Consider the following 26,872-nt stretch of genomic DNA (forward strand, 5'->3'; position numbering starts at 1 on the left):
CCTTCTTTTATTATTTGACTTAAATCAAAATAGATTCATTAAACAAAGATGGTGAGATTTCTTGGAATTGAAAGTCTGACCCTCCTCTCTCTTCTGATGGGTAAGAGAATATATTTTCTTTAAGGAACTTTTTTTTTTCAAAATAGGTGGGTGTATAAAATACAAAGAGATTCATTCCTCTCATTTACTAGGCACCCATTTTTTTATTTTGAAAAATTAAACATAAACACCAACAGATAATGAGAGAAATCACTCCTCCTTTTTATTTTTACAAAAGGGAAAGGTTAGCCTATTTAATCCAGGACAGGTTACTAATTTTATTTTACTTGTTTTGATTTTAGAAAGGATCTCTACTTTAAATCAATGCAATTGGCTAAGATCTTAGATCTGATACTAGAATGGTATGAAAATATATTATGTATTTATCTCCTATTTTAATTGAAACATTTTTTTTTAAAAGAAATCTTTTATTTTATTTTTAAGGAGATAAATTTCTGAAGGCAGGAAAGAATCCAATTATACATGCTTTTCTTTGGTAAATGTGGTAACAAGAGTATAATAGTTACTTTGACTCATAAATTCCAGAGCAGTCTTCCAACTCCTGTATATCTAGCTGAGACTGGCTTTATACAGGACTGTTAAATAGCAGATTTTTAATTAATGTTCCTTTTGTTCACTAAAAAATAATTTGAATTTGTTATTTGGATTCTGAAAAAGGGTTTGTTTTGTTTTAATGGAAATTTTAGAAATATGTTTGGATTTAATATTATTTTCCCAACATTGGGATTAGCAGTATTTATTAAGCTGTGATTATTCTAGAATCATACATTTGTTGATGGAATATTTCCTGAGGTTTACGCTACAGGTGCCTTCTTTCTCTCTCTTTAAAATGTATTTATTATTTACTTATTTAGAAAACACATATTGCCACCTACTTTCATATGGCAACTCAAGGTGGTTTACAGGACATAAAAACACAAAATAAAATAATAAAAAATAAATAAAAAAGTAAAATAATAACCCCCCTACACCCAGGTGACAACTTACATTCATGCCAGCCATTTAATGGACTCTATCTCATTAAATGGCTCTATCCCGCTCTAGGTTCCCCAGGCCTGCTGGAAGAACCACGTTTTCAGGGCTTTCCAAAAGAATGGAGGCCAGTCTAATTTCTGGAGAAATGAGGTTCCAAAGGGAGGGAAACACCACAGAGAAGGCCCTTCTTCTGGGTCCTGCCAAATGTATCTCCTTGGGGACAGAACCTACAACATTCCTTGCCTCCCCACTCTGGTGAGTCAGGTAGATGTGACTGGCAAGAGAGGACCCTTCAGATAACCTGGTCCCAAGCCACGAAAGACTTTAAAGGTGACAACCAGTATCTTGAATTGCACCCATAAGTGAATCAGTAACCAATGCAGCTTCTACAGGAGAGATGATACATGTGTGCATCAATATCTACACAAAGCCATGCTCCAGTTGTACCAACTGAGGTTTCCAGATGCTTTTCATGGGCAGGCCCATTTAGAGCGCATTGCAATAGTCAAGAAAGGAGGTGGTTAGGGTATGAGTGACCATGAGTAGAGTTTGTTGGTCCAGGAAAGGGCATAAAAAGGGCACAGTTGTGCAAAGGCCTTCCTTGCATAACTGCTACCTGCTTTTTGAGTCCAGGTAAAACCCCAGATTATGCATAGGATCTGTTTTGGACAGTTCCACTCCATCCAAGACCAAAGGTGGCAATTCTCCATGGACCAAAGAACTCTAAACCAAGAGTCACTCGGTCTTGCCAGGGTTCAGTTTCAACCTGTTGCTCCACATCCAGCTCCTTATAAGCTCTTCAAGCACGGCAAGTGGAAGGTCATGGTATCTCTCCATGGGCTGAGACCTACAGCTGAGTTAAATATACCTTTAGGACTGTTTTCCAGATTAATCTAAATAAATATTAGATAAATATTAAAAATCAGGAGAAAGCAACACAATGTACTTCTGGACTCTAATTCCCATGGTTCAGAACTATAGGAAGTAAAGACAAAAATTATATATCGGCTATAATATTAGAAGGCATAATTGGAAGGATGGTTTTCATTTGCTTACTGCCATTTCAAAAATGCTTCTTCTGTTGAATGCAATTATTTATTAGATTTGTAACCTCAGAATCAGTATGGTATGTATGATAAGCTATATATGCACCACTCACTCATGATGAAATCTCCAGAACCTAAAGCCTACAAACTTGAAATTTGGCACATATGTTCCTCTTGGCTTCTAGGTGCTCGCTAAGAAAGTATTTTTTGAAATGACTATCAGATCATTAGTATTTCTTATACAGTAATTAACATGCTGTGATGCTAAGAAGATAGACATTCTACTCCCCCACCCCACCTGAAAAAAACTCTGTTCCAACTGCCAGTTGCCACACATTCCATTACCTCAGTTCAAACTGGCAGATGTTTCACTTCTTCACTCAGGAGCAGTTGGGGCTCCTTATAGTACTAAATGTCAGTACCTCACTAAAATGTCTATGCCTTCCACCTAAGGAACTGCTTCCAGATTCAAGGCAGTGGGAATGATATTCCTTTACGTGCTTCAATCACTGACCACCACTGAGCCAACAGATCGAATAAGAGTGAACCAGATTTCTTCTGCATTCCCTGATCACATAGTTTTGTCGTGAAGCACAGGTAACCAGTGAGTGAAGTATATAGTAGTGATGGCGAATCTATGGGATACATGCCACAGGTGGCACGCGGAGCCATTTGTCAGGGCATGCAAGTTCACCCTTTTTTAAGAGCCATTTTTTGCCCTCCCCAGGCTCCAGAGGCTGTATATTGCAATATACATTCGCACAAGTGTCTAGGACATATTTCCCTTCTGGGGATATTTTTGTCTCTCTCAAGGTGTTTGGGCCATATGTAGCTTGGAGCCTCAAGTTGTATACTTGTGTTATAGACCCATAGGAGTGGAAGTTAAAAAATAAGTTCAAATGTTCACTAAGGGGCATTGGAAGAAGAATTATAAGAATATAGCATATAAGTAAGAGAGTAGAAAACTTACATTAATGCAGAAAAGTTTAAAGGTGGAAAGATTTAATTGTAAATTCAGAAATATGTAAAAAAAAAAAGATCATTCACATTTTCTGTCTTTCTGTTGATTGCTTTGACTACCATACTCTAATTATAGTGCATCCAGGATCAGATATTGATTTTCATAGTAAGGTGTACCATAATTTGGCTGCAAAAATGTTGAAAATCACTAGATATTGGCAAAAAATTAAAAAAGACATTGCTTCTTTGTTGTTGTCTAGAATTATTCTTGAAATGATACTTCAATTTGTGGTGTTCTTACATGGTGCTAATTGGGCACTCTAAACCTTATTATATATGGACTGTCATCTATTGCCAAAGCTAATATATTATTAGCATACTAAAAAGCAGGGACATCACCTTCCAACAAAAGTGTGTATCATCAAGGCTATGTATAGCTGTGAAAACTGGACCATAAGAAATGCTGAGCGCCAAAGAATTGAGGCTTTACTGGAGGAGACTCCTGCGAATCCCGTGGACTGCAAGGTGATCAAACCAGTCAGTCCTAGAGGAGATCAACCCTGACTGCTCTTTAGAAGGCCAGATCCCAAAGATGAAACTCAAATACTTTGACCACCAAATGAGAAGGAAGGACTCACTGGAGAAGAGTTTAATGCTGGGAAAGATTGAGGGCAAAAGAAGAAGGAGATGACAGATTTAGGTGGCTGGATGGAATCACAGAAGCAGTAGGCGTGAGCTTAAATGGACTTCAGAGGATGGCAGAGAACAGGAACCCTGTAGGAACATTGTCAATGGGGTCACGATGGGTCATACATGACTTTGCAACTAACAACAACAACAGTTTATCATTCTACTGCTAAGTTTCTTCACTTACAGAGAGCATATTGCATTGGATATTTGATTACATTCAGATATGGATCAAGCACATATAAGGAATGATCATTTGGGCTATACTTAAAATGGGAAAAATATTTTTCTATCCTGCCACAGAAGCTCTCTTTTATAGTTTGAAGGACAGAAAGGAATTGATTCGCCACCTGGGAAAACAACTGGCTTACTTGTGTTCTTTTGAGGAAAATTAATAGAGATGTGTGATCTGTTGCCATTTAATGTTAAACTCAGTAATCTAATTCTCATGCTCTTTTAACTCTCTCTCTTAAAAAGCATTAAGGAGAAAGTTGACTTTGGACTGAAAAATATAGATTCAAATGTTTTCACACACCTACACCCACACAACTTATATTCTGTGGCCAGGCCTGGGTTTCTTTTGAAACATTTTCTTCCTTCATGCTATTTCTGTTTTACAAATACACAGACATATGTCTGTCTGTCTGTCTGTCTGTCTGTCTGTCTGTCTGTCTGTCTGTCTGTCTGTCTGTCTCTCTCTCTCTCTCTCTCTCTCTCTCTCTCTCTCTCTCTCTCTCTCTCTCTGTGTGTGTGTGTGTGTGTGTATTAAGAAAGTATTCAAACCCTCTTCACTTTTGTCAATTTTGTTATGCTTCAGTCTGATTCTACATTTGCTAAAATTCATTTTTTCTCATTAATCTACACTCAGTATCCCATAATGTCAAAGTGAAAACAGAATTTTACAAATATCTCATCTACTCTTATTTTATTTTGGAATTAAAGTAATACTTTAATTTAATTTTTAAAAGGAAGAGAACGGTAATGTATAGAGGCAATGTTAAGAAAAGTGCTGAAGATGTCTCACTCGTTTTATGTCATACAAATCCTCCTGAGCTCTGAAACTCTTTGAATGGTATTGGGTCAAAAGTTCCTTCAGTTCTGTATTTTACCAGAGATAAACAAAGTAGTGATACTTGCTGCACTGAGAATGGTCATTTTTAATAACAGCACATTTTTAAAGTTCCAAGTCTCATATGTTAATGAATGAATGAATTAATGAATAATGAATTCAAAAATGTATCTTCCATGCCATGATAGACATTCCTGATCTAAAAATGATCCTAATGTAGTATATAACTTCTAGATTATATATATGCCCTCTTTTGTTTTATCTTTGGCTTTCCTGTTCAATCCATTCAGTCTCTTTTGATATTTATTTTCTTATCTTCACAGGCATTACAGAGGCCCAGCCACCTCCAGGTGAATAAAATTTTCTGTGGATTTCAGCTGCAGGGAACTCAGGATCCAGACACTAATCTGCCTATCTTGCTCTCCCCATAGCTTGTGGCCGATTTATCCCCTCTTCCCGAATAGTAGGAGGTTCAGAAGCTGAGGTGGGTTCATGGCCATGGCAGGCCAGCATACAGATGTTAAAGTCACATCAATGTGGGGGAACCCTCATTGCCTCACGCTGGGTTCTCTCAGCAGCACATTGCTTTGCCAGGTGAGATCAGTTTCCAAACTTCACTCCCTTCATACAAAACCTCTCAGACTTCTGGAACTAATTTAAACTAATTAAGCTTCATTCCTTTTACTAAGAGATCTGGCATCCTGGTTATACGTTTCTCCCATTCTTTCACGGAGAAACCATAGATTCAAGCTATTAGCTATTGTTAGCCACTCATGACTCATGTTCTCCCATTTCTGAGGAAGTGAGTTGTCAGTCACACCTTGTCCAGTAGATTCTATCATGTTTTTTTTTTTGGGGGGGGGGTTGGGTGTGTGTGTGTGTAAAGTCCAATCTCCTCACAAGATTTCTTTTCCTGTTTCCCAACCACAATTAAAATACCTCTTCAACTTTCTCTTAACTGCCTAATTTCAACCTCCTCCTCTTCCTAGCTGAATTTTAAACAATATATCTGTTTTCATCCCCATATTCCTGTTTATGTTATATTAGCTATTTTCTCGGTCTACAGTCTCTCAGATCCCTCTTTATTTGCCATTCTTTTGGGATCCTACAATCTCTCCAATCCTGGACCAGAGTCGGTACTAGTAAATGTGAAGCAAATTATCATGCACTCCAACTACACTGCGCTCATAGAAGGCAAAGATATTGCACTAATAGAACTTGAAACACCTGTGAATTTCACCCAGCATATCCAGCCTGCCTGCCTACCAGGATCTTCCATCATCTTCCCTCCCAGATTGGGTTGTTGGGTTGCAGGCTGGGGGAACATTGGACCACAAGGTGAGGATATCTGATATATTTATATATTATGTGATATATATATATATATATATATATATATATATATATATATATATATATATATATATATATATATATATATATATATATATATATATATATATATATATATATATATATATATATATATATATATATATATATATATATATATATATATATATATATATATATATATATATATATATATATATATATATATATATATATATATATATATATATATATATATATATATATATATATATATATATATATATATATATATATATATATATATATATATATATATATATATATATATATTTGTTTGTGTTACAACCCCTGGTATGCCTAAATATTAAAATACCTCTTTATTTCTCCCTTTATTTTATCAGCACAAATCAGTCTCCCTTTATTTTATCAGCACAAATACAACATATATATATATATATATATATATATATATATATATATATATATATATATATATATATATATATATATATATATATATATATATATATATATATCTTCTATATGTCTATATATTTTATCCCCCCCTCTCTCCCCCTCTCCCTTTCCCTCTATCCCTCTACCCATCTACCCTCTACCCATCTATCCATCTAGCTGTCTAATCTAGTTATCTAGCTAGCCTATATATCTATATGAAGTTCTATCTCTTTTGGTGTTTGTAGCTACTCATGCATAAGTATGTTCCAAATTATTAGCAGAAATGCATTAGTCCCTGATTTACAATCAAAATTGGGATCAGAAGTTTGGTTTTAAATCGTTGTTGTTGTAAATCAAGGCACCATGTGACCAGCCTTGATTCTACAACCATTTTTATGAACCTATTTCATCCATTGGTGGTCATTTTTTTGTAGATCTTTAAAAACATTGCTTATATTTTAAATGCAAGCCAGAAACAAGTTAAGCACAAAATCCTTAATGCACATACACACACAATTAGAACCTTATCTTGCCCCCAATTTCTACTAATTGGTTCTGTTGGAATGGAGCAACATTTTGAGATGGATTTATGAAGACTAACATAAAATAATACTTTTTCTGGAGGAAAAAGAACAAGTAAAAATAGAATTAGGTTATCAAAGATTTTAATAATTGTCTGGACAAATGCAAGATAAAATGGGCTTATGCACCTTTAATCATTGTTTAGAATTTGTGTAATTTAAATAATTGTTTAAAGAAGAGCATGATGATAAATTGTTTAATAGTTTAAATTTGTTTAAATTTCAGCAGCAATAAATGCATTGACAAACTGTTCAGTGTGCTGAAATTCATTCTTTTACATAGATTTTCTACTTTCTCCTTTGATGCAATCTGAAGAAATAGATTTATTTTCTCTTTTTGTCAGTCCCACTTCCTGAACCTGAGCTTTTGCAGGAAGTGCTTCTTCCCCTTGTTGACAGGGCTACCTGTGAGAGTCTTTACAGTGACTATAAAGAGCCTGGGATGGTGGAAGTAATAAAAGATGACATGATATGTGCAGGCTACATGGAAGGAGGGAAGGATGCTTGCCAGGTAATAATCATTTGTGTGCATGTGTCTTTGAGTCATTGTTGACTTCTGTTGATTGCCTTGAAAAGTCTCTTTTCTTGGCCAGATTTTGTGGGAGGGCTTGCCCTTGCCTTCTTCCTAGGATGAGAGAGAATGACTTGACCAAGACTACCCAACTGGTTTTGTACCTAGGGTTGAGCTAAAATTCACAGTCTCTTTGTTTGTAGGCCCAGTAACCTAACCATTATAGAATTTAACATTCTTTTTTATTCATTTTAAGCATATTGCATTTTTTTTATCACAACTATACATATAGGTGAAGGGAAAGGTAAATGAGTCCCTGCAGATTTTACTCTGCTAGTTATTGCCAACTATCAGGGGGTGGTGTTCATCTCTCTTTCAAGACCATTGAGCCAGCCCTGTCCAAAGATATTTCCATGGTCATGTAGACATCATGTTACAGAGCACTGTTATCTTCCCATCAAAGTACTACCCATTTTTCTGCTTGCATTTGAATGCTTTCAAACTGCTAGGTGGACAGGAGCTGGAGTGAGGACAGGAACTCACCCTACCATGTGCAGCTCAGGTCTTGGACCTGAGCTGCTGGCTTTCCAAGTAACAAGGTGCTGATTGGTCTGAAGATGGAGACAGTAAAATTGCTACCATAGGAATGAGAATCTCTGCCCTTCTAGTATATATGGCGTCTCATCAGCCAAGGAGTTTCATTTGATGGGTTCCAGAAATAATTCTGGCATGGCATTTGCCCTCTGGAACATCATTCTCCTCAAATGAGATTGGCCCCTGAATAGATGTGTTTTTCCCTCCTGTCTAATTTATTGATAAAAATTTGGTCTAATCATGACTTTCAAAGTTAATATTAAGGAATGTTCATTACTAAATTACTTAATATTGGGGAATTTCTACATTACTAAATTATTCATAAATTCTAGGATGGTACCTGAATTTAGATATCAAATTTTCAAGGGGCTGGTTAAAGATATTAAATTAAACATTTAAACAGCATTAAACATTCTGCAATTTAGCACCAGTTCATAATATGTACTGAACAACAAAATAAGCACAAAATGGCTTATTTGTGCCTCATTCATTTTAATATGCCTTTTAATGTGAGCTATTTCTGTTTATTGCAAAGACATATGCTAATTAAGTTGTTATTAATTATTATTGTAAGAGGTATTTTGTTTGTATACATCTATTTTCCTGACCAAGATTTAGCCCCTTTTTGATATTTGTCTATGGAGATTCTCAGTCAGGCAGGTCATGGTTGTCCCAAAGGCACTTTTTCAAAAGGCAACTGAAATTTGGGTTTTTAATATTTGCTTTTGTTACAAATGTACTGATTGAACAAGGTCAGTTTACCATTGGATGGAGAGAGTCAATTGCCCCTGCTGTGAGCCATAAGTGGAAATCAGTGAGATATTCCTTTTGAATCCTCTCATCATTTTCTTTTCTTGGAATACAGAGCACTTTGCCCCATCTAGACTGTCTTGCTCAAAGCCTTTGGGTAGTGTGATATGATCGTATATCTAAGGTTGAAGTAAGATTCACCTATCAGTCATATATAAGAACCTGACAATAGATGTTATATTCTTGAAGAGTAATGTTTTATTCCTTTATTTTACAGGGGGACTCAGGGGGACCATTGCTTTGTCCATGGAATGGAGATTGGGTTTTGGCTGGTGTAGTGAGCTGGGGAGATGTCTGTGCTGCCCCCAAGCGTCCTGGTATTTACATTCGGGTTAGTGCCCACACCAGCTGGATTTTGAGACATGCTCCAGAAGTAAAATCTAGTTTCATTAATGCCCTAAACCTAACTACCCCTAGCAATGGATGTTCCTTGGTTGCTTTTGCTAATATAGCTATGCTTCTTTCATTAATTATCAATATCATAACTATTATTATATAGTAACAAAACTTGTTAGAACATGTCTGAATTTGTCTAGATTGCATGCTGTAGTTCGTGGGAATTGACCTCAAATCTGTATGACTACTTGAAGTGGAAAAAAATGAAGCTTTGATTTTGCGTTTTACCAATTAGGTTGATAGATTCTTTATAGAAATGGCTAGTTTATATTATTATGAAAAACCAAAAAAGTTATGGCTTGATGTTAATGCCTTATTTTACTGCAACAAAGAGAGTCAGAAGTCAACACTTCTTTTTCTTTTTTCTAACCCTTCCTCACTTTTCTTACCTCCCTTCCCTCTCACTGCTTTCCTGTTGACTTTCGTATTTTGTATCTTATTGTGATCACCCGTGGCAAGGCACAGAGGCAGCACAGTCAGCTGATAGTTCAAACTCCAACCTCCCTCCCAACGCTCCCACGTTTACAGCAAGTCCTGGAGCAAAGTGCTCACTCACAAACCTCCAGCTGCCTCTGGCTGTAAGCAGTCCAGCAAAATGCTGTTAGCATAATGGCTTCAAGGAAAGAAGTCCAGTGATGCAAGAGAACAAAGCAATGAGTCCACAAAGCAAAAGAGAAAGACAGTGAGTCCACCAAGCAAAGGAGAAAGCAATGAGTCCACAAAGCAAAGGAACAAGGCAATGAGAAGGCAAGAAGTCCAATGAACTCCAGACGTTCACAAAACTCCATGAATTCAGTGCTTGTTCTTGACAAGCACCCCTCCCCATAGTGTCTCCTTAAGTCTCAGGGACCAGGTGTGCCTTATGAAGAGGAGCGAGGTGCTCTCCTCTTGAGTCATCAGATCAGCCTGGTTGTCCCCACTTCCTCTCCCATCTCCATGCTCAGGGATCTGGAGGATGCAGTCCTTGCTCATAACCTGAGTTATGAGTTCCATTTCTACTGCCTGCCCTCTCTTGGTCATCCTGCCCCTGTTCCTCCCTGTTGGCAAGCTGTCCCAAGCCCAAGGGACCTTGCACTGCCTCCTCAACCTCCACCGGTCCCAGTTCCGGATCCGCCTCCTCCACGGACTTAGGCTCCAATGGGGCCAAGACAATTATTTTATCTTATAACTCAATAAAAATGTTAAATACAAATATGTATGACAAAGCTCCACTATACGGTACTCATTTGATCTATTTTTTCTTGTTTCTTCCTCCTCCATTTCCTCTTCTCTTATTCATTTAAATAACATTGAAGAATCATAACATGATAAGTCCCAGGAACCTATTTTAAATATTTCTCCATACTTATCATTTTTTTCAGAGTTATAACAATGTTAATTTATATCAATTTTTCAGGAATGGCAAGCATACTGGAGTCCCACAGAGGCCTCACTAAAATAACCTGAAATTTCAGAGAAAGTTAAATCTATATCAATGTTTCCCAACTTTTCTGGGTTGGCCATCCGGCATGGGGAGGAAGGGGGAAGAGGGAATAGCTGTGTGTGAGGGGCAGGTACATGTGCACAGGCACAGCTTCATCTGTGTAATTGGCGAATGTGCACACATGCCACCTGCATGGATGGAGCTACATGTGCTGGCAGTGGGCTGCAGCCTACAGATTGGGGACCCTGATGTGCTATGTTATACTTTGCAATTGAAAATACACACAAAAAGACATTTCTGTGAAATTCAGTGTGCAAAGATTTGCTTATATAGTAATTACGAGCATATGAAACAAAGTTTTTTCCCTATTTTTTTAATAGTCCTTATAATACCGGGTTGTTATAGGAGTTGAAGATAGACTAAAGGAATGAAGCGATAATGAAATATAACAACTACAAAATAAATAAGTCTTCTTTGCTGAAAGTGTTCTGTTGACAAAATAGCTGCTATCAATACCGGTATATTTTTCCAGCTTCTCCTCATAGACGATCATGGAATAGGAATGTAACTCTGCATTACTCAGAGAGAGTACTATTCAGTTTTGAAAGAAATTAAAGCTACTCTGTGCAAGGAAGTACAAAAATGTCAATTTCTTGTTGATTTTCTCATGCTTTGTATGAAAACAGCCCAAAGTTGTTCTTTTAAACTTGATTTCTGAATTCCATTGGAAACTCTTCAATGAACCTTTCAGTTTCTGACTCTTCTGAAGAGTGTTTCAGAAAACCGGATGTATTCTTCTCTGTTTTTTTCATTGGTGAAGTGAATAAAAATATTGTCTTCTTCTGGAGAAAGAGTCTAGGTGGGGAATTTTATAAGGAGAACCACTCTGAAATATTTTACCGATGGCATCTACCACCAGCCAGATTGGCTAAGATGTTCTCAAACTGATCGCTGGAGTGCTGGAGATGTGGGTATAAGCAGGGAACATTCTACCACATGTGATGGACCTGCCCTAAGGTCAGGAAATATTGGTGTAAGATAAGAAAGTGGCTGGAAAAGATCACTGAACAAAGGATAGATTGAAGCCGGAACTGCTTCTCCTGGGTATCTCTGATGGGAAAATGGGGAAAAAATTACAATACATAACATTACAGATTATATCTAAAGCATGAAATCATCTCTTGGTAGGTAGATGATGCACTAGCATAAAACATATCCTCAATCTATCTGTGCAGTTTAAAATATTCACTTAAACAGAGTTCTCCCATGCTACGAAGTGAGGAGAAAGTGAGTCCACATTACCATAGGTTACCTTTGCCATAATGCTTATTTATAAACAGATTGTTTCAATTAAATGGCAGGCTAAAAGTGTTCCAGGTAGTGGAATAAAAGCAGTTGTGTTAAAATAATGGTTCAAGATTTCTTAGCATATTGCCTAAAAGCCAGTTAATCAAATCTTTATTTTCTTTGAACAGCATGTATTTATGTATTTTATTTTACCATATAGGCCAGGCACACAGATTTGCTTTCTAGCATCAGACCATATTTCTGGTATTCTTTCCCCCTCAATCCTACATTCTTGTTTTTCTTGGAAAGATACAGTAAACAATTTTTCTTTTACAACTCTATAGGGAATCTACACATTTAATGGACAATTGTGATTCTATTCACAAATGACTATAATTATGCTGCTTTAAAAAAAAGGGGGCTGAGCAATTTCCATAGCTAATTTAAATAAATAAATAAATAAATAATGGCATGGTTTGTGAAGAAATATATATGTATGTATGTATGTAAACATCCTCAGAATTTGGCATTGTAGCCAAAAATTATAAACAGATCTATGTTGATCATGAAGTCCTCACATTTGAGAATAAATTAAAGGAATGAATATTAAATTCATGAAGTGGTGTTGTCTTGAATACTTTAATGATACTGACAGAAATTTACTTCTGGTTAAGAAAGTTGCAGTTAGAATACTGATAATAATTTTCTTATTATCAATATTGTTTCCTCCAATGACATGCAAGGATCAATGCAAATTCTATCAGCCCCAGACTCCACCTCACAAATATCATTTATCTGGAGATTTCATGATCGGCAGCATTGTTTCTCAAATATTTATTGTCTCTCCACCTGTTTCCTTCACAGAAGAACCACTACCTGCATTGTTCAGTGAGATTAAGTAAGATGTTCAAAAGTGTTATACTTATTATTCTTTTTGTTCAAAGTAAAAGGTTTTTTGTTTGTTCCGATTTCATATTATTTCTTCTTATTGATTCCTATGTGATATCAGGAGGAACTGGTTAGTTTACTAATTTGAAGAAAGATGCTTTTGTTATGTATGTTAAATAGCATTTTGTGGTGATTTTGAATGATGTTAAAAATCTTATTTAGTACATCTTCATGTAAAACAATTTCTTTACTAATATTGAAAACAATATTTTGCTCTGAAAATCTGTATGACTAGATATATTTTTGTTGTTCTTTTGATTTTTGGTAAGAATTGTATAATCTAATGTTTTCTCAAGGAATGAAATTCTGAAATATTAAAATGAATAATGATAAAGACAAAGTCTTAAGTAATGATAATATTTTTATGAAGTGTGAATTGTACTTAAGATACTACATCCAACTCTTCTTTTAGCATACTGACAAAATATTATCAGCAGATCCTGGCTGTGGCATTTGCAGTAAAGGAGATCAATGAAAACCTGCACATTTTACCAAATGTCACTTTGGCTTTCCATATTTATGACAGCTATTTAAATGCAAAATGGACTTATTATTCTACAATGCTACTTATATACACACTAGAGAGATTTGTCCCTAATTATCTCTGTGATATTCAGTATAAGGTTACTGCAGTAATTGGGGGTCTGGATTCTCAAACTTCCTTTGATGTGGCCCCCATCTTGAGTCTCTACAAGATTCCACAGGCAGCACATTTGCAAGAGAAATTGAAATGTTCTATTTTATTCATTCTGCCTTTGTCTGTTAAGGTACTTTTGGTCTCTAGAAGCTGAAATACATGTCTCTATGTACCAGTATGTATACGTATGTATGTATGTATGTATGTATGTATGTATGTATGTATGTATGTAGCAGTGACGTGCAGTCAGGTGAGGCAAGTGAGGCACAGCCTCACCACTCTTATCATGAAAAAAAAAGTAAAAGGAAAAAGCTGAGCTAGTTACTGCCTCACCGTGGATGACTCTGCTTAACTGATAAAAAAAGCTGGAAAAGGTACGTGCGGGTTGGAGGGAGGGGGAGGAATTCAAACTTCATCCTCCTGGTGCTGTGCAGGGCTTTGGGCAAAGGCTGGAGGGAAGGACCCTGGCTTGCTTGTGCTCTCCCTCCCCAAGAGTACTTTGATTGCAGGCAGAGCCACGTTGTGGGGCCAGTGTGTGTGCTCCAGCATGGCTCTTTGCCTGGCTTCCTGCCTCCTCCTGTGGTCTCCTCACTGGTGCTCTCCCTCCCCAAGTGTAGTGACTTCCTCTCCAGGCCCCCATTCATTTCTCTCTCTCACACACACACAGCTGGATAAAACTATGTAAAAATCTAGCCCAGCTTCACTGATTACAAGTTTGAAAAGGCAACGTGGCTCCGCCTGCAATCAAACTACACTTGGGGAGGGAGAGCACAAGCGAGCACTGAGGAGACCACAGGAGGATGCAGAAGCCAGGCAAAAAGCCATGCTGTAGTACACACACTTTCCCCCAGCCTCTTTCTTTTGGAAGGCTCGGATCGGCTCCCCTCCGGCTTCTCTGCCTCTCCTCTCACCCCAGCCTGCCAGCAGGAGGTGAGTGGGTGGGCTTTATTGTGTTCCAGGCATTTCCCACCCAGACAGCAGGCTGCATTTGCAATGGTGGAGGTATTTGGGAAAGGCAGCAGGGGAATGGGGGGGGGGGTGGCAGAGGAGCTGCTTTCAAGCCACTGGAAAAGATATCCAATCCAACTTTTGTGTGTTTGGGGGTTTGTTTGAGAGTGAATGAGAGAGGGAAGAGGGTAGGAGAGGTAGTCCAATCCAACTTCTGTGTGTGTGTGTGTGTGTGTGTGTGTGTGTTTGAGAGAGGGGGAGGAAGGGAGAGAGGGAGGAAGGAGGGGAAGGAGAAGAAAAAGAAAGAAGGAGCAAAGGAGAAAAACAAATGCTGTCGCTTTAAATTGGAACTGAGCATGCCTGGCTGTGGAATTCTGGGAGTTGAAGTCCACAAGTCTAAAAATATTTGAAACCCAGCACTGTGTCAGTGCCTCACCAGTCATAAACCTCACCGCACATCATTGTATGTATGCATGCATGCATGCATGCATGCATGCGTACGTACGTACGTACGTACGTACGTACGTACGTACGTACGTACGTACGTACGTATGTATGTATGTATGTATCCAATATAAATTACTTAAATGGTAAGGAACTGATGGAAGTAAGCATATCTGAAGCTAAACATGTGAATTATAATTATAATTAATTTATAGTTCTGGTAATGATAAATCTATAAATTGGACGGATAGCATATTCAGTTTATAATAATAATGGCTCTGCTAAATTTTTCAGTTTAGGAAATCCAGTAAATCTAGTACACTTCCCCCTCCAGGATATATAAACCCTAGTTCTAGAGGATTTATTTTGGTTTTTCATGCTTATGAATGTAAGGAATTTGTACAATGGAAAAATATAAAGATATAATAAATGCAAATCCTTAAAATATCAACTGACCTTTAGAAACATGCCCTGTCAGAGAACAATAAAATCAGGGTACTCCACGGAGCTTGAAAAGAATAGTTGACATAATGCAATATTTAGTCTTTTGAAATTAAGCTAGACAGGATAGTGTTTCAAAATACTTCACCAATTTGGGGGTAGAGAAATTGGGTAGACAGATTGTCCTAAATATTTTTCCTAAGGAGCTCTGCAATAATTTTTCACCAGTGCTCCTCCTGAGTGGAAGGAATTTCTGCATTATATGTATCATTATAATGTAGGGTAAACAATTGAAAATATGTTTCTATCAGGATTCCTAAGACATTCTCACACCACATGTAGCTTCCTTGACCATGCATACATACTACATTTCACTCCTGAGAATTTCGCTGAGATTCTCTTCTCTATTAAAATACATTTTTGAAACAAACCACCTTTCATCAAATTTGATAAAATCTGAAAGAAAAAATGGCAGGAGAACTTATCTTTTCAAATGTCTTTGGAACACTTTAAACTATTACATTGACATATTGTTGTTTCCCCCCTTCACTTTTTATTTCTGATTTTAGCTCACATATGGCATTCTTCCAATGGCAACTAACAAAGCTCCAGGCTTTTTCTTCTACCAGATGGCCCCAAAAGAAGCACTTCAATATAAAGGTGTTATGTCATTAGTTCTACACTTTTGATGGACATGGATTGGTCTTATTGCTACGGATGATTACAATGGACAAACATTCATTCAAACAGTGCTTCCATTGTTTTCAAAGCACTCTGTATGCTTTGCCTTTATTGAAAGATTTCCATTGGTACGTGAAGTCAAAATAGACTTTGTGTACCAAATAATAAAATCATATTATGATATGATGAGAAGCAAAGCCACTGTAGTTGTGTTATATGGAGAATCTTACACTGTAACATATTTGCAGTGGTTGCCATATCTAGAATTAGAAGAAGAAAAGACAAGTATGCCAATAGGTAAGGTATGGATTATGGTCGGACAGATAGAACTTGCTTCTTTTGCCTATCAGAGAACTTGGAATACAGACATACTCCATGGTGCTCTGTCCTTTACAATTCGCTCCCGTGAATTGCTGGGTTTTGAGCCATTCGTTGACAATATAAATCCTTCCTACACAAAAGAAGATGGTTTTATAAAGGATGTTTGGGAACATTTCTTCATGTGTTCTCTTCCTAATACAACTATGGATGAGGTACAGAATAAGTTTTGGACTGAAGAGAAGATAAAGACTCTTCCTGGGACTTTGTTTGAGATGAAAATGACTGGCCATAGCTACAGCATCTACAATGTTATTTATGCTGTGGCTCATGCATTACATGCTGTAACTTCATATAGGCTTAAGCACAGAGTAATGATGGCTAGAAGAGGGCCAAAGTCTCATATTCTGTTATTACAGCAGGTAATTAATTAAACCAGCTTTCCCTAACATAGTGTCTTCCTGAAATATTCAGTAAAAACATCCACATTTCTCAGTCAGCATGACAAGACTATCTGACTTCTGGGAGTTTCAGGTGAAACATTTTTTTCCAGAGTGTTGATTCAAAGGAAACCAGATTAACATATTCCTTTGATCCTTTTTTTTTTTTACTCTTCTCAATTGGGGACTTTGTGTTCTTGAACATTTCTTCATTCTCAAGAAGTTTCTTTGGCCAGGCTCCTTTTCGCATTCCTCCCCCCCCTCCTGTTATTGTGCTGTGATCTGAAATTGAATTGAGATTTGTTTTGCAACCTGTGATTTCAGGTTTAATTATTAGTATGTAGTTATGAACCTATTCAGATGGCAAACTTAACTTTATCTAAAATGATCTCATTTATATTTGGGTGGGGCTAAATGATCTCATTCATATTTGGGTGGGGAAAAAATTGAAGAATGTGGGTTGGAATGGAAAAAGACATCTAAGGATAAGGCAATGCAGACTTTTTCTATACTGTTGCCTTGAAAGTTAAATGGTTATCAATGAATTCACTAATAATTAAGTCCAATTTGAAGATGTTATCTTTTATTTACTTACACATTTAAAGACTAAGGTGCACAGAACACTTATGTTCCCACTGAAGTGGTACTTATTTATTTGCTTGCATTTACATGTTTTCAAACTGCTAGGTTAGCAGGAACTGGAGCAAATAACAGAAACACACTCTATCATGCAATATTTAGGTCTTCAACTGCTAACCTAACTCCACAAGCCCAGCATCTTAACTGCTCATTCACCATGCCCCTTCAAAACAGAGCTTTGAACACTATTTCTTAATTAGCACGGTAGATATCTTAAATCACTTAGTGAAGGATGTAAAACACTGTGAAGTGGTATAAGTCTAAGTGCTATTTCTATAGTACAATATTGTACTGTCTACAAATAAAAGAAGTTCAATGTGATAATTAAAATGTTTCCATTTTGCCTATCGACAGCAAATATTTGTGTATCTCAGTGTGTAAGGTCCAATATTGTGTCCAAGTTGTGTCCAAATGCAACCAATTTGTAAATTCTTTCATTTTACTTTTCCATATAGCTCCATTATTATCTGAAACGTGTATCTTTTAACAACAGTGCTGGTGACCAAGTTTCTTTTGACCACAATGGGGAGCTAGTGGCAGGATTTGATGTGATCAACTGGGTCATTTCTTCAAATGAATCCTTTTACAGAGTGAAAGTTGGGTGGTTGAATCCTGGGACTGTTTCAGAACAAACCTTCACCATCAATGAGGATGCAATAACATGGCACAGATGGTTTAATCAGGTGAGATTCAATCTCTCGGATATTTTGGGAGATCTTATAATCCACAGGGAAAATTTATCAGAAATCTTAATACAAATGTTTTCTATTCTTAGGTATATTCTAAATTAAAACAGATAGTTAGTACTGCCACAAAGAATAGGGGGGCTGCCATAAAGGAGAGGGAGTCAATCCATTCTGAACCCAAAAGGGCTTCCATAAGGAAGAAGGGGGTGTCAACCTAATCTCCAAAGCACCTGAAAGCAGGACAAGAAGCAATGGATGGAAATGATTAATGGAAATTAGTCAAGGAGAGAAGCAACCTAGAACTAAAGAGCAATTTCCTGACAGTTAGAATAATTAATCAGTGGAACAACTTGCCTCCAGAAGTTATGAATGCTCCAACACTTGAAGTTTTTAAGAAGAGATTGGACAACCATTTGTCTGAAATGGTATAGAGTTTCCTGCCTGAGCAGGGGGTTAGACTAGAAGACCTCCAAGGTTACTTCCAACTCTGTTATTCTGTTAAATGCAGGGTGATTAATGTTACTTTTTTGAATTTAAAACCACTTTCATCTTCTTTAGGGTTGATAATAATTCTTGGTTTGGTGGCATTCAACACTCTGAATCAAAGCTGCTCAGAAGATGCATTATTCCCTAAGTAATATAAAAGGATGGGTAGATATTAGAAGAGAGAGTTCCAAAACCCAAAAATTGAATTAGAGTGTTCTTTGCATTCATGCATTGATGGTTGGCTGAACTTAATAAAAATGCATTATGATTTTAAAAAGCACACCTAGGAATAAAAAGAAATGATTTGTTGCTGTATAGGAATAAAGATAAGTTGTACAATACTCATTTTGGTTATTTAATATTTTTAAAGATAATGTCTGGAAAATACTTATGGTGTGTTGAAGCAAGTAATATAGTTGTTATCAAGCAGAACTTTCATGCTGTGTTGGTAACATATGAAAAATCTTCCACAACTTAAACCCTTATGCTGTAGACGGTAATCTCCTTTTTGTATATTTAGGCACAACCTCTTTCTCTATGCAGTGAGAATTGCAATCCTGGTACAAGGAAGAAAGTGAAAGAAGGAGAGCCATTTGGTTGCTACATCTGCATCCCATGTCCTGAAGGAAAAATTTCAGAGGAGCAGGGTAAAGAGAGAGAGAGGGTATTTTCTCCCTTTTGTTTATATGGAACACCATAAAAGAAACCGCCTCCCCAAAATAGTCATTGAGGATCAAGCTTAAGACACATGTATCTGCAATTTCTTTGTCATTTAGGAATTAACCAAATACATTTAGAAAACCCCTGCTATTATTTCTTCCCACTGGCTGATTTTAAAGACAAGGATCAATGATTCAAGATACTTGATAATCTAATTTTTAATAAGTTTCAAAACTGTTTTTAGTGGTAGTCATAAAAATATCTGATACAATTATATTCCAAATTTAGCCATAGGTTGTGCATCAAAATCCTTTTTATTTATTATTGATGTATTTCCCTGCAACTTTTAACACTCATAAAAGGGAGAAAAGCTTCTGATGCTCTCTGTATCATGTACAATTTATCTAGCTCTATCATGTCCTTGCTTATCTATCTTTGTTCTGAGTTACAATCCATGATACTATAGTTTTCCCTTGCAGAGAATTTGTTCAGACTCCCTACAAAAAAAAGTTTGTCCTTTTTTGCATCTTTTTTAGAGTGGTGCAGCGGCCTAGAAGTGGGGTTCTCGCTTCAGAATCTGGAGGCTGTGAGTTCAATCCAGTGATGTGCGGTGAGGTTTATGGCTGGTGAGGCTGGTGACGTCGCTTTCGTGCCTTCGTCATCCGGGAGCGCCGACAACATTTCTGCCATATATATATATATATATTTGTGTTACAACCCCTGGTATGCCTAAATATGGGAGGAAGGTCACACTCCCTCTTTCTGTCCTTCGGCTTCATCACAGAAGACCATGCAGGCAGAAAACCATATTTTTATTTTTAATGTTGCCTTTTATATTTGTGTTGTATTTGTACTGATAAATAAATAAAGGGAGACTAGGATAGATCTATTTCGAGCTAATTAGCTCTCATCAGCTAGCCATACCCTTACTGGGATTAGAACCCAGGCTGTATATATCTTAGGCAGGAGTCTTAACCACTAAGCCACGGGTTCTCTTCCTTATCAGTTGAGCCAGGGAAAATAAGTATATATTTGTGTTACAACCCCTGGTATGCCTAAATATGGGAGGAAGGTCACACTCCCTCTCTCTGTCCTTCGGCTTCATCACAGAAGACCATGTAGGCAGAAAACCATATTTTTATTTTTAATGTTGCCTTTTATATTTGTGTTGTATTTGTACTGATAAATAAATCCCAGTAAGGGTATGGCTAGCTGATGAGAGCTAGTAGGTAGCAGCAAATATTTCTTTCTCTGGGCACATTGAGTAAATGTCTGCTGCAAACTGTGCATTGGCGATAGGAAGGGCATCCGGCCAGTAAACACTCAGCTCCATTCTGTTGCTCTGACTCCATCTTGATGCAAGGGATTACAGGGATACTAAAAGACAAAAAAACCTAATAAAAGCTATAGAGAATAGTTTAGATGAAATTCACTATAGATTATATAATGGCATTTACTGTATCAGTGCTTTCAATTTTAATCCCCTTCCCATTGATTTTCACCTTTCACTTGGCAATTACAATGTTCTATTAATGCTCAAAATAGCTTTTCCTGATCAGATGCTGAGAGTTTAGACCAAAAAACATATATAAAAACTGACTTTCGTACCCATATGTATTATTTTGCACTTGTTTATATATGTTAAGTATTTTATTTTAATAATCAATTATAATCATAAGGGATTCTTTATTTCAGAATTAACTTTATTTCTCTTTATTTTCACTCAGTTGTTGCTCAACCATTAACTAAAACCCATGATCTATTGAGGCTGGAAATTATGAGAGATGCAGTGTAACAATAGATTGCTGAGCTGCAGCTCCACTGAGCCATCAACTGATAATAGCAAAACCAAATATCAAAACCTAGTACCTGGGCAAGAGTAATTGATCAGACAAAGAACCTGTTCAGTCACAGTGTTAGGGTTCTAAATACCATGCAGAAATAAATCATTGTCCAAGGCAAAACATCCTTAATGGTGCAATTTATTCCGCAAGCATGTTAGCACGGCTATGGAAATTTCAACTCTGGAAGTACATTCTCTAAGTTCAACCAGTTGAAAGTTCATGATCTCTCCCCACACCCACAAATCCATCACATGTTCCAATCATCATCTTCCACGCTGGCATGTACACCCATCTTCTTCCGGCCAGGTGTCGATGTGCGGAGACAAAAGATGACCTTGGCTTCTACAAAAGAATGTCAACAAGCCATTCTACAATCCTACTCCTTTCTATTCCCCCATCCCAACTACTACACTATTGAAACAGCATAGAAAATTATAGGAAAGTGTGGCAGGCCAAAGATCCTAAAAAGAACATAACTACAGGCCTGACACACAGATTCACTGCACTCACAAATAGGCTGCACATATACCTACTACACTACAAAAGACAAGCCAACAGACACCAGGGAGAACAATTAAGATTGACTTGTTGTGACACACTAGGAAATGTACATAGTTAACCCACATCCCCTCAAGCCTACATATGGACCAGCATGTACACAGCATATACACCTCAAGGATCAGTTTCCCTATACAACAGTGACGTGCGGTGAGGTTTATGGTTGGTGAGGCTGGTGACATCATCAGGAAGGTGGGGAATGGGACCACCTGTGCAGGAGGCTGAGGCTGCCTCAGTCTCCCTCCTGCACACATGGTCCCATTCCCTGCCTAGGATTAGATGGGTCCCCATCCTTACCAAAGATTAATCAAATCTGACCCCGCTTAGTTTTCTTGGAATCAGCCATAGCCTTCTAAGCACTACGTTCAATATTGTATCACAAAATAATAATTGTAAAAAAAAAAAATACATCTGCTTTTTCTCTCTGTCTCTTTCAGCAGCGCAATTCTTAACAAGGCGCCGGCCACGACTCGGTTTCCAGGGTCCTTTTGCAAGCGAGATGGCAGGGAAACGGTAGCCGCCGATCTGAAAAGTGCGTCGCACTTTCCGCTTTCACGAGCAACTTCCCATAAACCTGCTGTTGCTTGGTGCAAGGAAGGGAGCCGCTCGCGCTTGAGCATTCGCCCTGGAACCATGAGCTCTGGCATCAGAATCTGACAAAAGGCGGGGAATGGGACCATGTGTGCAGGAGGGAGGCTGAGGCTAGAGGAGCCTCCTGCACCTCCCTCCTGCACACGTGGTCCCATTCCCTGAGGCTTCTCAGTGCCTTTTCCCTTTCCCCCTTTTTTTTCTTTTCATGATGAGAGTGGTGAGGCTCTGCCTCCCCTGACCGCACGTCCCTGAGTCCTGTATAGTTGGTTACCTTTCTTTGTTTTTGGACTGTTCATAGAAAAATGATTTCTTTCTCAAGAGGTTACAATTAACAAAAAAAGTTCAGACATGACAAACATGTTTTCTTTAGCAATTCTTTAAGGAATTCTAGCTTTGAAAATGATTTTCCATATAATATGTTTGCAATTAGCTAATCTGGCACAGCAGTGTGTTGATGAATAGCAGTTAGGTGGATGATTTCATTAGAGAATTATGGCATAAACACAATTATGGCCTATTCTGGTATTTGAAGGAGTGATAAGGATAAGAGACAGACACACGTGTATTACTTTGGCCCCTAATATTTAGATATTTAAGCTATCAGAGGGCTTTGTAAACTTCTACAATAATACACAAAGTATTCCAGTGACCATGGCTAGATAGAAAAAAGAAAATTTTCAGGAAGAAATTTTCCTAATTTAAGTTTAGGATGTCAGAAACAGGGTTAGTGCTGTTAATCTTTTTGTCATTTTTGCCATATGGAGCTCCTACTGTGAAATGCAATGTCCAGTATCCGGAGTACCCAGTTCACAAATATCATCAAGCTGGGGATCTCATCATTGGTGGCATAGCCTCTCATGGAGTTTTTCTATCTTACGCCAAAGATTTCAGAACAAAACCTCCACCCACGGTGGCAGAAGAGTTTATGTAAAGAATCCATTTTCATTTGTTATTGTAATTGTGCTGATCTTTCAGTGAATTCTGGAGTTCCACCTTGTAGAAACAATGCTAGTGTAATAATGAAATCCAGGAGGTCTTTTGGTAGAGTTGTTAAATTGTATAAATAACATTCATTGCAGCATTTCCAAAGTGCAAACATTATGTTTAATTCTTCTAAATGTAATGTTAAGAAATTTTAATTAAGCAAATGAATCTACAATTAGCTTTGGTGTCACCTATAAATCTTCAAAAATATATTAAAATAATATTTTATAAAAAGTATTTGCTTTATTAAAGAGGATTGGCCATTGTAGACTAGATTGCATATTACTTTATCCTGTATCACAGGTATTTCCTTTTTGATTTTTTGCAGCTTTTTGTTTTATTCATTGACAATGCTATCATTGTCAGTTGCTCTTATTTCAAACAGATCTATGTTGTATATAATATAGATCCATCTGAATATACATATAGATGGAAGAATATAATATATTCAGTCAATTTATTTTATACTACCAATCTCCTCACTATAAACCTATAAGTGCAACCAAGAGTTTTTCTTAAAGTGAAGAGGAGATTTTTCCCTACTTAAATCTTATTTAAAATGTGTCTTCCAGAAAAGTAATTATAAATAATTATAATCTCTATTAACATTATAGGTATATGGTACATTAGGTTAAATATTGTACTTAAAAACCTAATGTAATAAATACCATAAAATACTATAGAATAAATATGATGTAACAAATCATAATCTAGGGAAAATATTGACTATGTTGTTTTGATACACAATACAATATTCATTGCAGAATGCTTCCAAAGCATTATCAACATATCCTGGCTTTGGCCTTTGCAGTAAAGAAGATTAATGACAATCCACAAATACTTCCCAATATCACTTTGGGATTTCAAATTTTTGACAATTACTATAGTGGGAAATGGACCTATCATTCCACTATGCTCCTTTTGTATACATTGGAGAATTTCTTTCCAAACTATATTTGCAACATGGAGAAGAAGCTGATTGCAGTGATTGGTGGACTGGATTCCCTTACTTCTCTTGGCATGAAGACTCTCCTGGACATCTACAAGATTCCCCAGGTAGGAAATGCTTCTGAGGGTTCACATTTGTTCACTTTTTCTCTATTCCACTGGATATAACTCTGGAGTGTGCAGTCTGAGTCATCAGATTAGATTAAAGTGATCTTGAAATAAGGAAAAAATTCTTTAGTTTCTTACTTGGAGTAAATTAATAATTTATTGATATACTTTTTATAAGATTAGATAAAGTGATTTGCAAGATAAGGAAAAGTTCTTTAGCTTCTTACTTAGAGTATATCAATAAAAGATTCACTTACCAAAAGTTTTCTTTGAATTTTCATCTTTCTCAAAATTCCTGCTCTACTGAATACAACTCTGGAGTCTGAGTAACTGAGTGACATCTTATATGGAAAATTGATATTTATAGTATAGATTCAACCTGACATTTGAGATTATACCTTCACCAAATCCAGATTTTAATAATGGGGATGTGTTGATTATATTTAATATTCTCCATAGCAGTGAAAGGTTTCTTTCCTAAAAACATAAGAACTATCAGATGTTGATATTGACGTGGGAAAAATTAGGATATAGACAGAATATTTTATATTAAATATTATGCTATTCGATAATAATTAAATTCCTCCATTAAAAAATCCCCAAATCCATGTTTAGAAAATACTTTTATGGGACTAACAAAAATAACTGAGATTACTGTTTAAGTTTTTATCTTTTTAAAATCATTTAATGATTTCTAGTTTACATAGTTGGTCACTCCATCACTAATTATGAGCCAGTCTGGTGAAATTGTTAAGGCATCAAGTTAGAAATTGGAAGAACTTGAGTTTTAGTCCTGGGGCCTGTCACTGTCTCTCAGGTCTAGGAAGGAGACCATGCCAACCCACTTTGAAATCTTCAGGAACGTAGTTAGGTAACTTACTACAAAATTACAAATTGTATAGGTTTTGTTTTCATGAGTTCAATCAAAGTAGCCATATACATAATCAGTGGTAAAAGATAACCCCCTCACACACCAAACAGGTAAGTTGCATTAAGTACCAAACGTATGAGATGAGATGAATACGAACTATATAAAGAAGAAAGAAACAAAGACAGCAAGCTGGCTTTGACCTGAGTAATGACAGAGAAAGAATCTCTCTCTGTTGACTAGTAAACAGATTATTTCTATCTCAAAGGTAGTTTAGTTAACATGCTGACTTTGTAGAAAGGGATAAATAATTACAAATATCACACAAACGGGTTGATCTAAAACGTTTCAACATTATGCTGTAATTTCCATGCTTTTTTCTTTATCTATTCTTTGCAAAGCAGTAAGCAAAATTTATATAAACTCTGGTTCTCCATTTGTTCAGCAAAGTGGAACACCTTTTCTCGAAGGTTTTATATACTGTTTGTTGACTGTATGTTAAATAGCCATCTCACAATTGTATTGTATCTTCAAAGAGAATTGGTTGTTTTAGGTAAGCCAGGTTTTGGGAACAACAATAATATTAACTTTGCTAAATTGAATAATAATTGTCATTAACAGTTCCAAATCATAGTCATATTTACCCAGATACTGTTGACATCCAAACATAGAGTATGATTGAGGAAAAGTTGCTACACTTTCTGGTAAAATACTTGGGAAACATAAATATCTGTAAAATTTTAGTTTTCATTTCTTCAGGATGAGATCCCATCTTCAAAACTGAATATACTTTTATATAGCTTTAGTAGCTTGTTCTTTTGGGGAGGGAGGTGTTGGAATATTTCATGATAATAATTTCTTTGAAAAACCGAACTTTTTGAGATAGCTCCCCCTCATCCCCACCCCACTCCCCCCAAGTGAAAGTGTTTTGCAAGGAATTAGGAATTTTCTTTTTTAATGTTGCCTGAGCAGATTGCCAGTGTTGTATGAAATACAGTATAAACTTGCTAAAACTGCTGATCTTATTTTCTATTCAAATATATAGCCATCAGTCCAGATTTCTTTCTTTAATTGCTTAGGTTCGATGAAAAAAAAACCAAATGCTGAAGAAAACTAAAAAACATTCACTAAACCTAATCCCAAATTTCTTCACTCAATTGAAGGACATTAATTGTGATGATTATGACTGATTATAGTGTAATTATAAGCATTTTCAATCTTTAACTTTGATTTGAAAATAAAGTGGTCAGTCATTGATTTCAGTATTCTTCTTTCAAGTCTGCACCACAGAATTATTCTAACATTAGGGGAATGATGTAGGATATTATTTATTCATTTGTTTATTGGTTTTAATATATCTGCTATACTGTGTGGCATTTGCACAAAAGCTTCGTAGGCTATATACAAATATATTCATTCTTATTTGGGGCAGATTTCTCATAAAATCATAGCA

The 26,872-nt window shown here is 36.6% G+C and overlaps 1 protein-coding gene across 1 annotated transcript; it reads left to right on the forward strand.

The window, feature by feature from the left end:
- LOC309382237 (serine protease 27-like) lies at window positions 1-12,631 on the forward strand. The gene is made up of 5 exons (XM_081933823.1): window positions 1-100; window positions 5,229-5,391; window positions 5,864-6,135; window positions 7,514-7,680; window positions 9,302-12,631. The coding sequence occupies exons 1-5, from the start codon at window positions 49-51 to the stop codon at window positions 9,581-9,583; spliced, it is 936 nt and encodes a 311-aa protein (XP_081789949.1). The 5' UTR covers window positions 1-48; the 3' UTR covers window positions 9,584-12,631.
- The last annotated feature ends 14,241 nt before the right edge of the window (window positions 12,632-26,872 follow it).

Source organism: Natrix helvetica (assembly GCF_964273705.1).
Source record: "Natrix helvetica genome assembly, chromosome: Z".
In the NCBI taxonomy this organism is placed as follows: Eukaryota; Metazoa; Chordata; class Lepidosauria; order Squamata; family Natricidae; genus Natrix; species Natrix helvetica.

What these genes read in the sequence shown, in the direction of transcription:
- LOC309382237 (XM_081933823.1), top strand. Translation starts at nt 49, where the DNA reads ATGGTGAGATTTCTTGGAATTGAAAGTCTGACCCTCCTCTCTCTTCTG. An exon ending in GCAGCACATTGCTTTGCCAG is followed by an intron (nt 5,392 to 5,863) that starts GTGAGATCAGTT and finishes CTCGGTCTACAG; the next exon opens with TCTCTCAGATCCCTCTTTAT. An exon ending in GGGGAACATTGGACCACAAG is followed by an intron (nt 6,136 to 7,513) that starts GTGAGGATATCT and finishes TCTTTTTGTCAG; the next exon opens with TCCCACTTCCTGAACCTGAG.